This window comes from Papaver somniferum, chromosome 1 (assembly GCF_003573695.1).
Source record: "Papaver somniferum cultivar HN1 chromosome 1, ASM357369v1, whole genome shotgun sequence".
NCBI lineage: Eukaryota > Viridiplantae > Streptophyta > Magnoliopsida > Ranunculales > Papaveraceae > Papaver > Papaver somniferum.
This window is the reverse complement of record NC_039358.1, coordinates 77,030,641-77,046,600: the sequence shown is the minus strand read 5'-3', so window position 1 is coordinate 77,046,600 and position 15,960 is coordinate 77,030,641. Positions and strand designations below refer to the sequence as shown.

At 37.2% G+C, this 15,960-nt stretch overlaps 2 protein-coding genes across 4 annotated transcripts; both read left to right on the top strand.

Moving 5' to 3' along the window:
• The first annotated feature begins 6,342 nt into the window (after positions 1–6,342).
• LOC113291282 (ribonuclease P protein subunit p25-like) lies at positions 6,343–10,095 on the top strand. 2 transcript variants are annotated; one of them, XM_026540842.1, is made up of 10 exons: positions 6,343–6,480; positions 6,653–6,779; positions 7,302–7,382; positions 7,645–7,733; positions 7,881–7,955; positions 8,799–8,860; positions 8,953–9,024; positions 9,222–9,404; positions 9,496–9,611; positions 9,775–10,095. In XM_026540842.1, the coding sequence occupies exons 2-9, from the start codon at positions 6,657–6,659 to the stop codon at positions 9,591–9,593; spliced, it is 783 nt and encodes a 260-aa protein (XP_026396627.1). In that variant the 5' UTR covers positions 6,343–6,480; positions 6,653–6,656; the 3' UTR covers positions 9,594–9,611; positions 9,775–10,095. The 2 variants fall into 2 exon arrangements, with proteins under 2 accessions (XP_026396627.1, XP_026396622.1); XM_026540837.1 differs by having other exon boundaries at positions 9,496–10,090.
• A 407-nt stretch (positions 10,096–10,502) lies between these two features.
• On the top strand, positions 10,503–15,565 carry LOC113291270 (probable 26S proteasome non-ATPase regulatory subunit 3). 2 transcript variants are annotated; one of them, XM_026540823.1, is made up of 9 exons: positions 10,503–10,662; positions 10,753–10,843; positions 10,954–11,144; positions 13,074–13,208; positions 13,319–13,455; positions 13,546–13,600; positions 13,687–13,797; positions 14,280–14,519; positions 14,813–15,565. In XM_026540823.1, the coding sequence occupies exons 2-9, from the start codon at positions 10,765–10,767 to the stop codon at positions 15,326–15,328; spliced, it is 1,464 nt and encodes a 487-aa protein (XP_026396608.1). In that variant the 5' UTR covers positions 10,503–10,662; positions 10,753–10,764; the 3' UTR covers positions 15,329–15,565. The 2 variants fall into 2 exon arrangements, with proteins under 2 accessions (XP_026396608.1, XP_026396614.1); XM_026540829.1 differs by having other exon boundaries at positions 10,514–10,662; positions 10,764–10,843; positions 14,813–15,328.
• Positions 15,566–15,960: the final 395 nt, after the last annotated feature.

Here is a 15,960-nt window from a genome sequence, read left to right as displayed (position 1 = left end):
AGTCATTTGAACTAGTTATGGTGAAGAAGAATATGGTTGATATGAAAGTGCTCATATGGCTAACCATTTGGTTAACTATTGTTGAACCAACAAATGTACATGTTTGGGTACGGTTACACAAACCTAAAATCATGCATTTAGGTTTATTGTGAGGTGATTCCACAATATCTTCTTTCGCCGCGTCGATTAAGATTATTGTGAGGTGATTGATGATATTAGGTTGTTCTTCAGGAATATAAGTCTGGGTTATCAATTGGTTCCTGTTCACCTTGATTTATCAAAAGACGGAACAAAATTTGTAGGTATTTCTGTGGGAGACAGATATATCTATTCCTGTAGACTTTTCTGTGTGATACAGATTTGTTTATTAAAGTCTTCGACTTTGGGTCATAACAACTCTTAATTGTGGGTGAGATCATCTAAGGGAATCAAGTGCGTAGTATCCTGCTGGGATCAGAGACGTAAGGATCGCAACTGTACCTTGAATCAGTGTGAGATTGATTGGGGTTCAACTACAGTCCAGATCAAAGTTAGTTTGAAGTAGGCTAGTGCCTGTAGCGGCTTAATACAGTGTGGTGTTCAATCTGGACTAGGTCCCGGTTTTTTTTTTGCATTTACGGTTTCCTCGTTAACAAAATTTTGGTGTCTGTGTTATTTTTATTCCGCATTATATTTTGTTATATAATTGAAATATCACAGGTTGTGCGTTTGAATTAATCAATTGTAAATCCGACCTTTGGTTGTTGATTGATCCTTGAACATTGGTCTTTGGTACTGTTAAAGTGATTTCTCTTGTATTCTATTAGACTCGCAGATTTATATTTTCTTGAGAAAGAATTGAATCAAGAAAGAGAGATATAACTCTTTGATATACTTTTTATAGATTGAGTCTTGTTGATTCTCTTAAAAGTATATTGGAGCTTGTCCATACAGATTGCTAAGCGAAATATTGGGTGTGGTTGTTGTACCCTCGCCTTTTCAATCTGTTTTGCAACAAAGGAAGATTTGATTCGTGCTTTAGCTGAATTCGCATGTAGGGTTTTGCTCGAGTGTCTCTGAATCGAGGTAGACGGTCAGATAATGGAGTTTGCATGTTTGATTTAGGAAGGAGTGGCCAAAACTGAGATAGTTCAGCGCAGTCATATTTGGACGGACATAAATTAGAAGTTGTCATAGGTTTCATCTTATGAGGCAGGCAGTGATTGAATGGGCCTTTGGCAGATGACTTTCTCGGTCCTAGTAGGGGGTCTCTTTCGGAGTATATACTTCAAGAGAGAAGAACACAGAGGGGAGGCCGACGGACGGAATAATCACAAGGGTTTTCTCTGTTAGTGACATACAAAGACGAGAAGAAAAAGGATGCGGCCTAGGTGTTTTGGAGCTTAAGAACAAGGGACGACAACGAAGACATTGGTTTGATCGTTCCTCATTTGTTATTGTTTTCAATGGGTTTTGAGAAACCCATAATTATGTGTTGTTAAATTTCTTGTAGCTAGGGTTTATGTTGAAACCACATGGAATTTTAGGCTACTTTGAATTGAATAAAATGGAGCAAAATACTATTATGATTTGATTAGATTAATCCTTGATATTGTTTATTGATTAATTGAAAAAGAGTTATTGCTTCACCGGTTTTGTATACAATAACCTTTGTGCCTAATTGTTAGGTTCATAAATATATTTTTGTCTCATTATTTGATAATTCCATGCTTGGGTTAATATCTTTGATGAGTTATGCTTAAAACAACCATATAATTATTGTGAATCAATATTTTAGATTCGTATAACTTTCTCTCTGATGCAATTTGATGGTGCATGCTTGGATTTATTCTTTTGATGTGCCATGCTTAGGGTATACCCGTGATATTTGCGATTCTAATACCTATAATAGGTGATGTTGATAAAACGAACAATAAATAAATATTCATGAATTATGTTTCATTTCAGTCATTAAATAGAAATTGTGGGGGATACTATAAACCCTGTTTATCAACTCTTTCATTGGATTCATTTTGTTAGTTTAGTTTACTTTTATTATTTCATTTCCTATTCGAAAAAATCCAAAATTATTGTTTCTCGTTAGTTATTAGAGATATTGGTAATTGATATTTCCACCGCTCCCTGTGGGTTCGACCCGTACTTGCCTCTGTCTACTAGTTAGACACCGTGCGATTGCGATTATTATATATAGGCAATCCCGAAAGCCTATCAATTTTTGGCGCCGCTGCCGGGGAGTGGTTGCATAATACTCTCTGATTGATATCTTTTTGTACATAATCTTATTCTCTTTTGGTTTTAGATTTCATTTGGTTCTTTTTACGCATTTTATTTGATTTTTTTAGGTACCTTAGCCTGAAGTGTTGTGGGCGAAAAGAAAGTATGCACTCGCAAGGATTTTACAAGAGCCACTCAGAAGATCCATTAGAGGTTTGCTTAGCCCATTTTGGGTATGATTTTGATGCTGATAGTGTAATCTGTGAGTCAATGCCTTATTAGACTCCACACCATTGCTGGACACTAATAAATGGAAGCCCAAACTAGAACCTCTAGTTCTTACCGAGTCTCGACTAGTTTCATCAGTGGAGAAAGCTCCGACCTTGACCCTTAAGCCATTGTCTGACCTATCAAGTCTTAATTTTTCTCATCTAAATGATATTAATGATGAAACCATTGTAGATGATAGTGGTTCTACGAGTCGTAATATTATTGCTCCATTGAGCCCTTGTTCAGCGAGTGAATTTGAACCAATATCCGCAGAGCAAATTATTTCCTCGAGCTTAGAACCTGATTTAGGGAGTACAACAACTGTTCAATTCTGTAAACAATCTTTAGTAATTATCTGCGAACCTGATTTACTTCACATTACCACATATGGTTGGGCAGGTTCGAATTATGTTTTGAATAATATTTATTCAGTTTTTGCTCTTTGGGTATTAATCATTCTTGCTGCAGGTTCATGTTCTCGACTGGCCGAATTAGTTGGGTTGATCCCCAACTTTTCAGACTATATATATATGATTGACAACTTACTTTGAGGTACTAAACTCACCTCGTTTGAGAACGTGCTACTGGTAAAAAGGGAGACAAATACCTTTTTCTTCATGGGAGTCAACCCATCAGATTTGTTCCCTTCACTTTTTTTATATTTGTTTAGTTCTTTTTTTTCATATTTTATTTTAGAATTTCCCACCTTAATTTCTATGTTGGATGACTCAATTACATTGAGGACAATGTAATGTTTAAGTGTGGGGGAGTGGCACTTTCGTTAGGCTACTTGAAAAAAATCAAAAAAAAAAAAAAAAAAAAAAAAAAAAAAAAATATTGCATATTTTGACCAGCTGTTGAGCGGGTCTTGAAAAAAATTTGCATTTACGACCAGCTGTTGAGCGGGTCTATTCTAGGGCATTTTCTATCACGATATCTCAAAAAACAAAAAAAAAATAAAAAAAAATTATAATGACCAGCTGTGGAGCGGGTCTGTTCTTTTTCTCATCATTTTATGACCAGTTGTGGAGCGGGTCAATTTTTTGTTTTTCTCAAGGACTAGCAAAATACAAGTGTGGGGTGTTGATAAGCGCGTTAGTGCTATATTTTATACCCATATCTATATTAGCTATGACTCAATATTTTGGATAACAACACTGTTTTAGTGCTTTTACAGAAAGTACAAGCAATTCTGATTATCGTGAGCATAAACAACTAATACATTGGCGTTTGCGACAAAAATGACAAAATGTAGCTGGCCTGGTATTTTCTATATATCAGCAGCACATAAGCCAGCTCGTCACGACCCAATTTAATTGGAATAAAGAAATGTGTCTGGTTACCAACTCTTTCATTTGATTCATTTTATTAGTTTAGTTTACTTTTATTATTCCATTTCCTATTCGAAAAAATCCAAAATAATTGTTTCTCGTTAGTTATTAGAGATATTGGTTATTATTTCCACCGCTCCCTATGGGTTCGACCCACACTTGCCTCTGTCTGCTAGTTAGACACCGTGCGATTGCGGTTATTATATATAGGCAATTCCGAAAACATATCAAGTTGACTCAACAATAGTTAACCGAATTTAGCCATATAAACACTTTTGTGTTAACCATGTTCATCTTAACACTTCTATATCAAATGATACTCAAATGAATCTAATTGTGTTACTCATAGAGTTGTTCAATTGTTTATATTCTCATACAAGTATACAAGACAAAATTGAAGCAAAATCGGATTTGATTCACAAGAATCAATTCATGAACATTTAGCCATGGTTTGCAAAGATTGCATTCCTTAATATATATAAATGTATTTGTTCATGAGTATGAAATCATACTTAACCGATTTTAGAACTAAACCACATAAGTTTGCAAATGGGTACGCAAACTTAAGTTCCAGACTTTGGTCATGTACGACAGTTCGCAAACGGGTACACATACTTTCATTCCGGACTGAACTCAGGTGAAACAGTTTGCAAACGGGTATGCAAACTTGGTTCTCGGACTTTAATTAACAGTTAAAACCGTTCGCATACGGGTATGCATACTTGGTTTCCGGACCTGAATCATTCTTACAACAGTTTGCATACTGGTACGCATACTGTGTTATATCCAGACAATGGTTAATTGTTCTAAACTCCCATTTCAACCATTGAAACATCCTTAGAAGACGATAATAGTTGTGTCACACAAAATATTAGCTTATAAGTAATTTTGAAGTGATCGAATGATCAATACGAAACATCCCGCATCTACATCAAATGACTGTCTCACACAGATCATGTAAGATGTTTCAAGACGATTTCCACATGATCATCTTTTGATTTTCGTTAAGAATAATGATGAACGTTGTTAAAGCACAAATCTTTGGAACACATATTTTGAGAAAAATATAAGCGAGTTAAACTCAGCTTGAAATATCAAATGTGTATAATGTAAAGTTTATATAGCTATACGACTTAGTCTCAATAAGAGATAGAATAAAATAAACTTCTGAGTGATAGATGAGTTCAAGTATCCACATACCTTTTGTTGATGAAGTTCTACCAAGTTCCCCTTAGTAGATCTTCGTCTTCAATCGATGAACACCGTGAAGTCTAAAGATCAACTACACATTCTATCATAATTCGAGACATAGCTATAAGTAGACTATAAATCAAGACTTATAGTTTTGACACCTAAAATTGACAACAAGCTTGAGATAGCAACACTTGCGAGTTCGACCGAGCAGTGCTCTGACAACAAGAATTTTAACTCTTGCAAACTTAACCCAATTCCTAGATTCCTTAAGCGTAATCATTATGTGACTTCCTGTAAAGGAGACAAGGCGTTGGATGAACTTCTTATCCAGATAGTTAACTGGTAAACCATGCAGTTGTACCCAAAACTACATACTGTCAAAGAGATATTCATAGGGTGGTTTATTGGGGACGCGTCGTTCTAAATCCAATAGGTTATCTCTGATAACCCATGGAGAGGCTTCCATAAGAAGTTCCGAGTCTGAGTGAGATTCAAATTTAATGAGGAACGTATCAGCAGTAAACTCCGAAACATAAAACTTCTGACTAAAAGATTTCCAATTTTTGTGAAGTAATTCCCTGACAGAGTTAAGCTGAAAAGTTCTAAGGGATACAATCATGAGAACCAGACAATTCTAATAATCTCTTGAAGTATTTTGTAGGGGAGCGTCTATTAAAATCTCCTTTGTGGGTTTTCCTTATTCAGAAGATTTGCAAACTGTTCAAACATATCCGAGTTTTGGTTTGATTGTTGAGTATTGATTTGTGTTGAATGGGACATTATAGTAAAACAGATTAAACTGAAAGTGCCAAAGGCTAGAATATTTGAAGGATCTGAAAATTAACCAAGTAAGGAAATCTTTGTTTGAAACATGTAGAATTCCAACAAAGAATTAATCAACAAAGAATTTAAAATTGATAGAACGAATAAAACTTGTTCTTTGATCAGTATGTACTTCAAATTATCTTGGTATTGAGATCTTGTTTTTTGGTTTGGAAGATGAGTTTCAGAACAAGTTGTACAGAGAAAAGAGAAAGTTTTTTAAAAAAATTTAGCATCCAACACCCTCTTTTTTGTATTTTTGCAGGTTCTTTCCATCTTAATCGCCAGGAGAGATCCCTCGTCAACATCATCAAGATTGTTTGCGGTGAAGATGGTTATAAACCTCGAACAAGGCCGGTCCGGATTTGGGCTTGCACACGTGTCACAAATTTCTGGGCTGGGCTTGGATTCATCTTCAGCCTTTCCAGGCCACACCAAGTTTTGACTAAAACCCTGCCACCACCTAAAACCCTAATTAGAACCGGTTCCACGCCACCGTGTAAAAGCGGTTCGTTAGGGCAGTTCTTAAGAAGAGTCTCGACTTGGGACTATATATAGAAGAGAAGTGCCCAACTAAGCAAGTTTAGGGCGTAACAGAAGAAACGAAGCCGGAGAAGAGGGCAGTTCTACAGGAGGACCTAAAAGGAGTGTAAGTTACAGAAGCCTGTAAATTTACCCTACTTATCCAAAACCCTAACTTCGTTCTTTTTTAATTTCACTTTAATTTTATCTCCAATAATCATCTGTACACTATTGAGGTTAATAATTTGCTGGTATGATTTTTGTGAAAGAAATTGATCTTTTTTGTTTGTGGGTGATAGAGAAATGGATCGGTACCAGAGAGTGGAGAAACCCAGAGCAGATACACCCATAAGTGAGAATGAGATACGGATAACTACTCAAGGGAGAATGCGCAACTATATCACTTACGCCACTGGTTTGCTTCAGGTATATCTATTTTGTTTCTTTTCTGCCCTTAATTTTGTATGTGAGGGTGTAGTTATTTCAGAATCTGTGTATGGAATTTTTAGGTAATGTTGATGACATTCTATTATACCATAACAGCATTCATGGGGTAGTCTTTGAAACACATAAATGATGATTGTATTCAGTTTTAATTTGATCTGTAAAGAGTTGCTCGGTCCATCCAATTACTTATTCTTTCATGCATGGGGGTGGGGGTAAGTACAGAATTTATTTTTTTTGTTTGCTGGATAAGGCTAGAAATGTTTTTGTCAAATGAAAATGCATTGCTATGTTTTCTTTTTTAGCATGACATCTCAACTTTAAAGTGCTCGTACTGTTATTCTCATTAAGGGGTTCGCTAGAACAAATATTTATGTTCTGTCGCTAGAACAAACATTTATGTTCTATATGATTTTGAATACTTGCGGTTATTGATATATTGGTGTCATTGGATATCTTACTGTATATTATTCCTGACTTTGTTTTGAATTTTAATTTCAATAGGAAAAAGGCTCTGATGAGATTGTCTTTAAAGCAATGGGCAGAGCAATCAACAAGACCATAATGATTGTGGAGTTGATCAAGGTAGTGCATCAAGTAAACTGAAGTTTAATGTTCAAATTGATCTTTGTCCTCTAGGCCACCGCTCTCTCTCTCTCTCTCACACACACACACACACACACACACACAGACACACACAAACAGACGCACACATAGAATTTATTTGCATAATATGTGTTTCTTTCTCTCTAGTTATTATGCTACGTGGATTGTTGTTGAATAGTTTATTGTTTTGGGTTTGTTTGTGTCCCTTATAAATAAAGTAATTGTTCAATTTGTAATGCAGAGGAGGATTGCTGGTCTTCACCAGATAACATCAATTGGATCTACTGACATTACTGATACATGGGAGCCCCTAGAGGAAGGCCTTCTTCCGTAAGAGATCTACTTAATATTTTCTATGCGGGTCTTAAAGCATAAAATACTACCGATTTTTCTTTCCCATCGAGTCTTCATATTTTATCTTTTATTTACGTACTCTCTACTATGTTGTCTTACATATACCTTTCGTTAACTTTACAGTCTGGAAACGACAAGGCATGTGTCAATGATTACAATTACTCTGTCAAAGAAGGACCTTGATGCATCCTCGATCGGGTAAGTTATAGCTGATAGTGTTATGCATTTAAGTTGAATATCAGTGCGACTTGAGATGAGATATACTTGCTTAGTCATAAAATATAATGTTTCAGCTGATTACTTGTGGTCAAATTTCATATGATTAAGCTAGTTAGACACTTGGATTGTAGAGTTTTGTAATTAAATTGAACCATCAAAAGCTTTTTCTCATTTGCGGTCGCAATGGACATGCCCTTCTTAAGTAAATGTGTGTATCATGTTCAATATTGCTGATGCCACGCTAAACTAATAAAATGAGGAGGTTAACATTAGTATCCATCTGTATATTTGGTAGCAAATGTGGATACTTCTATGGGGTTCATAATCTCTGGTGGCAAATTAGTTATCACTGCTTGACTCTGAGGTGTACAGTCTACTATGAATTTGATCTTAATAAGTATATACATCTTTTTGCCATATGGTTTCATTCTTCTCTCCATCTGTGTGATAATTAGTCATTGTTGTGGTCCAATTGTCTTATTTTTGCCATTATCTCTGTATGTCCGGGAGCAAGATACTTTTACGTGATTCATAATCTCTAGTCCCGAATTAGTTACTACTGTTTAAATCTGGGTGGTGGTGCAGTCTACTATGAATATGTCTTTTTCGTGATCCTCATTAAAATATGTCTCTGTAATCTTTTTGTCAGATTTTTTCATGTTATAATTCATTGTTGTGGTTCAATTGTCATATTTTGAACTTTAGAGGGATTCCATTCTAAGTAAGATCTTCCGTCTTTAGTTGGTTTGAATGGTGCTAGTATTTTGGTATGTCAGGTTGTTTCCGTTGATACTCATCACCTCATTTTCATACCAAGTGCAGGTACCAGTCTCCATTGCCAGCTGATCAGGTTAAACCTTGGACAGAGTTTGATTATGAAGGAGGTATCTCAGCAGAAATTCTATATCACTTATGTTTTTCTTCTTCTAGTTTAGTTGTCCCACAAATTTCCTAACTCCTTTGTTTTAAAATGCAGACGGGTCACCTCGTGCTTCTGGCAGGGGTCGGGGACCTCGTGGTGGTCGCGGTAGGGGAAGGGGTGGAAGAGGTAAATGTTCACCATCTAATGTGCTGGATTAATACATAATAATTTGTTGTCCCCAGGATTATCTTGTTAACCACTCTTGACTGAAAGTTACACTGTATGGGTGCTATTGTTGAGGTAGTTAAATTGGTTTAAGTATTGCATGCTGTGTATACTAATTGTCACAGGGTTCATCTAAACTCATTGTACTTTTATTTCAGGGAATGGCTTTGTGTCTGGTGATGATTATGGAGAAGGTGGTGGTTGGGACAGGGGTCGCAGCTTCCCCCGGGGTGGTTGGGGTCGTGGGTTCCGTGGCCGTGGAAGGGGTGGGTACAACGGTCCTAGAGAAGAGACCGAGCAAGATGGTGGAGGATATAACAATGAAGCACCTCAAGGCCGAGGTAAATTTGATTTCGGATACTTTTGCTCAACCTCGTTCTAGCTGACGTACATAATAGAAATCTGAAACAAAGTGTTGATGATGATTGACAGGACGTGGTCGTGGGCGAGGAGGCCGGGGAAGGGGTTGTGGCTTTAGATCAAATGGTCTGTCCCATATTGCTGCTGATGCTGCTGTTGAAAGCGCATAATTGGCCCATCCTCTTTAGATTGCAACGCCAATTTGGATGTTAATGAAGTGTTTTGAATGGCTGCTCATCTTTTGCTACATGTTTAGGCTCTTTTTATCTTCCTAGAATATGTATATCGACCCTGAACCATATTGCTGCTGATGCTGCTGTTGAAAGCGCATAATTGGCCCATCCTCTTTAGATTGCAACGCCAATTTGGATGTTAATGAAGTGTTTTGAATGGCTGCTCATCTTTTGCTACATGTTTAGGCTCTTTTTATCTTCCTAGAATATGTATATCGACCCTGAACCAACGATATGTAATGCGGCGGCTGAAAGTTTCTTGCAGTGCCTCCCAAGTTTTTTCCCGAATTTCCCTTGGTAGAATATAGATGAACAGTAGGTGCTACAATTAACTAAATGTAGATTTCCCCCCTAACTCAGGCCTGAGCAGCACATTCTTCAATTTTTGTAATTTTCTCCTAAATCGATGGTTCTCAGTGGTTGATTAATCTTTCTCAAATCTTGTTTGCTTTATTGTATGCTTTCGATGGTTCTCAGTTTTTGCCCCCTGTTTTCAGAAGATTATCCTATTGAAATGCTGCTTTCTCAAGCAACTGTAGAAGATGGAAGGATATTTTTTAAAATGTTTCCTCAATTTTGTGCGACTTTATCTTCCACTAGTCATGTCGAAGACATTGTAAGTATATACCTGGTGCTTGGTGCAGCACTGCTAGTTGCGTCTTCTTAGCTTAGCTCCTTCCCACAACGGAAGACGATCACCGGAGACGGCCTTTACCCCATTAATTTTGTATGGAACCACGGCTAATACGCGGTGCCCAGGTTCTCTAATATAAGCAAAGGCAGCGGTGCCCTTATCCTTGTGGCAATTGTGCACAAGGCAGCACATAGAGTGTTTAAAACCTTTATTCGAGTTTAACTTGCAGAAAACGAAAATTACTATAAAAAAAAGAAGAAAAGAAAAAGGCTCAAAAAGCTCCCAGTAGAAAACCCTAGGTTCTCTAAGCTGTGGATCTCTTCAGATCCCATTCAAGTTTCAATTAAAATCTTCCCCGCTTGACAAATCGAGGTGAATTAACTTGATCTTCACTTTCCAGTTTCATCGTTCCTCTCTGATTTTAATCAAAGCCTCACAATTTTTCGTTGTATTTATCTTTAGTGTTTCTTCAGAATGACTCAAGATGTGGAGATGAAAGAACAACCAGCTCCTTCGAATTCTGTTCCATCTAATGTTCCCTCAACTTTGCATCGTAAGTCTATCTAAACTGTTAAAACCTAGTTTTTGATTTTGCTGGTTCGATTTGTTAATTGGGTTTTAAGGTTAGGGTTTGAATGTGTGAGTTTTTCTTTTTGTATTTAGATTTGAAAGAAATAGCGGCTATAGTTGAGACTGGCGCATATACTAAAGAGGTTCGAAGAATCAATAGAGCTGTTCGACTCACACTCGCATTAAGGAAGAAACTGAAGACTTCAGTTGTCTCTTCGTTTCTCAATTATGCCCTTGCTTCAGGTTCAGAGGCACTCATTCGGTTGCTTTCTTATCTTCCAAAGGTAGTTTACAAAACCCTTTTTTTGCTTTTTATATATTTGTTTGGTTGAAATTGTTGTTCTATTTGTTTCTTAGATGATATTTTTGAGTTTTACAGGGTCTTATTGATTTTGTTTATGAAATATTTCAAATTTTATTCAGTTGATTATCACTTAGCAACCACTAGGTTGCAATTCTGTAGACTGTGGTGTAGAATGGACATAGTATCACTGCTGCTGGAAGTGTTACACTATGATAGTTATGTTAGGTAGTGTTTATTTGTATGATTGAACCGGGATAACACATATCAAACAAAACATGCTGTTCCTTTTAACTAAATTTACAGAACCCTTTCACTTTGTTGCTTGTTTTTAAGTTTTACAGGGTTTTACTGATCTTGTTTAGGAAGCGTTTCAAATTTTGTTCAGTTGATTATCACATAGCTGTGTTTGCTTTGTTTGCAAAACTACCACTAGGTTGTAATTCTGTTGACTGTGGTGTAGAATGGACATAGTATCATTTCTGCGGGAAGTGTTACACTATGATAGTTATGTTAGGTATGATTGAACCAGGATAATACATATCAAACACAAAACATGCTTTTCCATTTAACTAATTGTTTACTGCGGGAAGCTATGATAGTTATGTTAGGTATGATTGAACCAGGATAATACATATCAAACACCAAACATTCTGTTCCATTCAACTAATTGTTTAATATCAAATTACATTTTTGTTGACAGTATGCTAGTTAGGTTTGGCGATTATTAGTTATTGATGAGATACTTATGTTTTTGATGGCTATACTAGAACCATGAATACCTAAGGAATTGATTTTAATCAGTTTAGTTAAATTGGTTCAGAATTGGGGATACAGCAAATATTGGAGTGCTAACATAACTAGGTTAGTGTGTGGGAGGCTTTGAAGGGAAACCTCTCAGTGACGGGCCTTATTGTAGCAGTTTTGAATTCATTTCAGTGAATTAATCAGTATCTGCTTCCGGAATTGTTGCATTAACTATTTAGTGAGTTGAATGTAACACCAAGAGGAAAGTATTAATACATGTTATATGTGTTAGTCTAGTTTAGAAAAGAGGAAAGTATAGAAGTTTCAGATGGACTTCGTCAGGTAGGGGTCTGTACCATGTTCATATTTAAATATGGTGTTAACTGTGTCGTTAGGATAATGGCTCATCTTAATTGACCTTGGAGTTGAGTCCTTGTATCGTACTCAATTCTACACCTTTGGATAGAACCTTCTGATGCTAATATAAGCCGGTGGACTGCAGTTACACTGGCATGATGTGTCACTGCAGTCTCCTCCTTGCCCAGTCTCCAAACTTACGACATTCGGAGTCATTCAGATTTAGAAATGTGTAGCAAATTGGCATGCCCACCTGGCCACTCATGTTTCTTCCTTTCAGCAATTAACTTGTGGGAACCTCTACATACCCTCCTCGAATTAATATGTGAGAGGTATACTCTACACCCAATGTGTGGCTGGTGAATGATGGCTGCTCAGTGTCAACGTTGTCGGTATAGCATTTGCCTCATAGCATCAGCCTGAGTCTGTAACATTAACACTATCAACCTCCCTCACCCCTGAGGTATGCACCCACCTTGATCGTCTATCAAATGCTGGCATGACCATCGCTCCCTTCAGCTTAGGGGGATAATGGCGATAAAGTTGATGATAGTTACTCAAGGTTTAGTAGACTGAGTGGAGACTTTAGTTTATGCTGGAAAATTATGTTTACTTAATGGCTTTGAGGTTTTGAGTTGTGGTTCTAAAGGGTTTCCTATTGTTGTGGGGTGAAGGATATACCCAAGGAGATACATGAGTAGGTCATATTGGAGACTCTTGTTTAATGGTATAAGATATGTATCTTTCTATGCTGCTACCATTGTATCACATCCATGAGGCATATCACATTGATTTTAATTGCTTGCAGGAAGATGACCATGACATGGAAGTTGATACTGCAACATCTGCAACTCACACCCCTGCTAAACACTCTCCAGAACTTGAAATTTACGCATACCTGCTTGTTCTGATATTTCTGATTGATCAAAAGAAGTACCCTGAGGTGAGGCGGACAGACTATAAGTAAATAATTTTCAGTTTTTTTTTCTTCTGTATTTTACTCCAGGCTTAATGTTCTATTGGTTGGTTGCCTTTGGTGTTTACTGTCTTTAGGCTAAAGCTTGTGGGAAAGCAGGTATTGCTCGCTCAAGGAATATGAACAAGAGAACCATTGATGTTCTAGCATCGAGACTTTATCACTTTTACTCTTACTGCTACGAGATGACAGGTGATCTTGTTGAAATCAGAGGGTGAGTCATTATTAGCACAATTGAAGTACATCTGAATTATTTATCTCATTTTTCTTTGGAATTTCAATTTCAATGGTCTTTCTTTACCAGAGACCTCTTGAACTTGCATCGGATTGTCACTTTGCGTCGCGATGAGCTTGGTCAGGTGTGTTTCCAAATAAATTAGACATTCTATGTTATGCTAGGTTCCTTGAGTTTGAGTCTAATTAAGTACATAACATTGAACTGCAGGAAACACTACTCAACTTGCTACTTCGCAATTACCTCCATTACAACTTGTATGATCAGGCAGAGAAGCTGAGGTCAAAGGCTCCCCGTTTTGAAGCTCACTCAAACCAGCAGGCAATTTCTGTTACTTTCCCTTTAGTCACACATTCTTATTTCCTTTGAATATCAGTTGCATTGATTTTCATTAAGCTACATTTTTTTTGGTCTTAGGAGCTTTATAGAGGTTTTACATGTTCTCCAAATGTGTAGTGTGTAAAATAATTGACGTATCTTCCTTCTTTTTTGATCTTACGAGCTTTATAGACGTTTACATGTTCTCCAAATGTGTAAAATAATTGATGCACCTTGTTTATTTGGATAACTTTGATGCACATGCACCCAAGAGGGGAAGTGTCTGTTTCATGGTTTTTGTGTACAAGGTCTTGTAATATAAAACATAAACCGAGTCAGGGAATACATGTACCATTTCTTAGGCAGGTTGTGTGGTTATGGTCTGAGAAAGCTTAGGTAGTCTGCATAGTAAGTTGTTGTATAATAATGATTAGTTAAGTGAGGTACTTGTTGTCAGGTTATTTAACTGTACTTTCTTTATGCAGTTCTGTCGATACCTTTTCTACTTGGGAAAGATTAGGACTATTCAGTTGGAGTACACTGATGCTAAAGATAGCCTCCTGCAAGCTGCTCGTAAAGCTCCTGTTGGAGCCCTTGGCTTCAGAGTTCAATGCAACAAGTGGGCCATCATAGTTCGATTGTTGTTGGGAGAAATACCAGAGAGAACTGTGTTCATGCAGAAAGGCATGAAAACAGTTTTGAGGCCATACTTTGAGCTTACAAATGTGAGTCGGACTCGTCAAACTTGCACTGAATTAGTTATTGCATATTCTGCTGCTCATGTTGGTTACACGCTTGCTTACTTTTTTCATTCTCCTTTTCTCCATTTTATTTTAAATATTGTATATGTGTAATTTATTCGTGACCTGTTATACATTCGAACTTATAAGATGGGTGCTCCTGTAAGAGTTATTCCTGCTAGTGATCCCTTTTACTATTCAAGTAGGAAAACATCGTATTAAATGTTACTGTACAAGGATTTTGACAAAGGATCTTCAAATTTTGGTTTGGTTTTCAGGCTGTTCGTATTGGTGATTTGGAGTTGTTTAGGAATGTGGCGGACAAGTTTGCAAGTACTTTCAGCGCAGACAGGACTCACAATCTGATTGTAAGGTTGAGACATAATGTCATCAGAACAGGGCTTCGCAACATAAGCATCTCTTATTCCCGCATTTCACTTGTTGATGTGGCCCACAAGCTTAGGTTGGACTCACCAAACCCTGTAGCGGATGCTGAGAGCATTGTAGCCAAGGCAATCCGAGATGGTGCCATCGATGCAACTTTGGACCATGCAAATGGGTGGATGGTATCAAAGGAGACGGGGGATGTTTACTCCACAAATGAACCTCAATCTGCTTTCAACTCGAGGATTGCCTTCTGCCTCAACATGCATAATGAGGCTGTGCGTGCTCTGCGATTCCCTCCAAATTCACATAAGAAGGAAAAGGAAAGTGCAGAAAAAAGGAGGGAGAGACAACAACAGGAGCAGGAGCTTGCAAAGCATATTGCCGAGGAAGACGATGACGAGTTCTAAGTTCCACCTGCCAGCTTGTCAAGTTGTTACCGAGACAGTACCATCCCTTGTATTTGTTTTTGTTCAGCTTTTCCTTGAAATATTTCATCCCCAGGAGGGATCCTATATTACTTTCTTAATACTGTTACTCAGGATAGAGTTTCTTTAACTTATATTTGTTCTCCATCTTATTTTTTGTTTTATGATTTCAAGATCTGAATCTAGAATTGTTGTCTATTAAGAGTTTTTCTTTTCTAATTCCGGACTTCCTAAGTTCTCATGTGCTAGATTGGCTTGGTAAGTGGTCTATGGGCCTTTGTTGGTAAGTGGCCTATGGGCTTTTGCTGCTCTCCATGATGCTTTCGGACTAATAGAGTAGTACCCATTTCACTTTTCTCATACATTAAAAAGTTAAAGATGGTTGTTGGTTGTTCTTAGAAGGTGTGAAAGCAATTTGTTTTTGATAAGCTTAGTCTTAAAACTGGAAATTTTAAAGCTTATCCCCTCGGATATAACAATATTCCGGGAAAATGCTATTGAGTTTGAATGTATTCGAGAGAAAACATTTCAGCAGCACAGGGAGTTAGATATTGATTATTGAGCAGAGTTTTTCCTGAGAATCCTGAGGTGCGATGAAGAAACTGTTAGGGCAG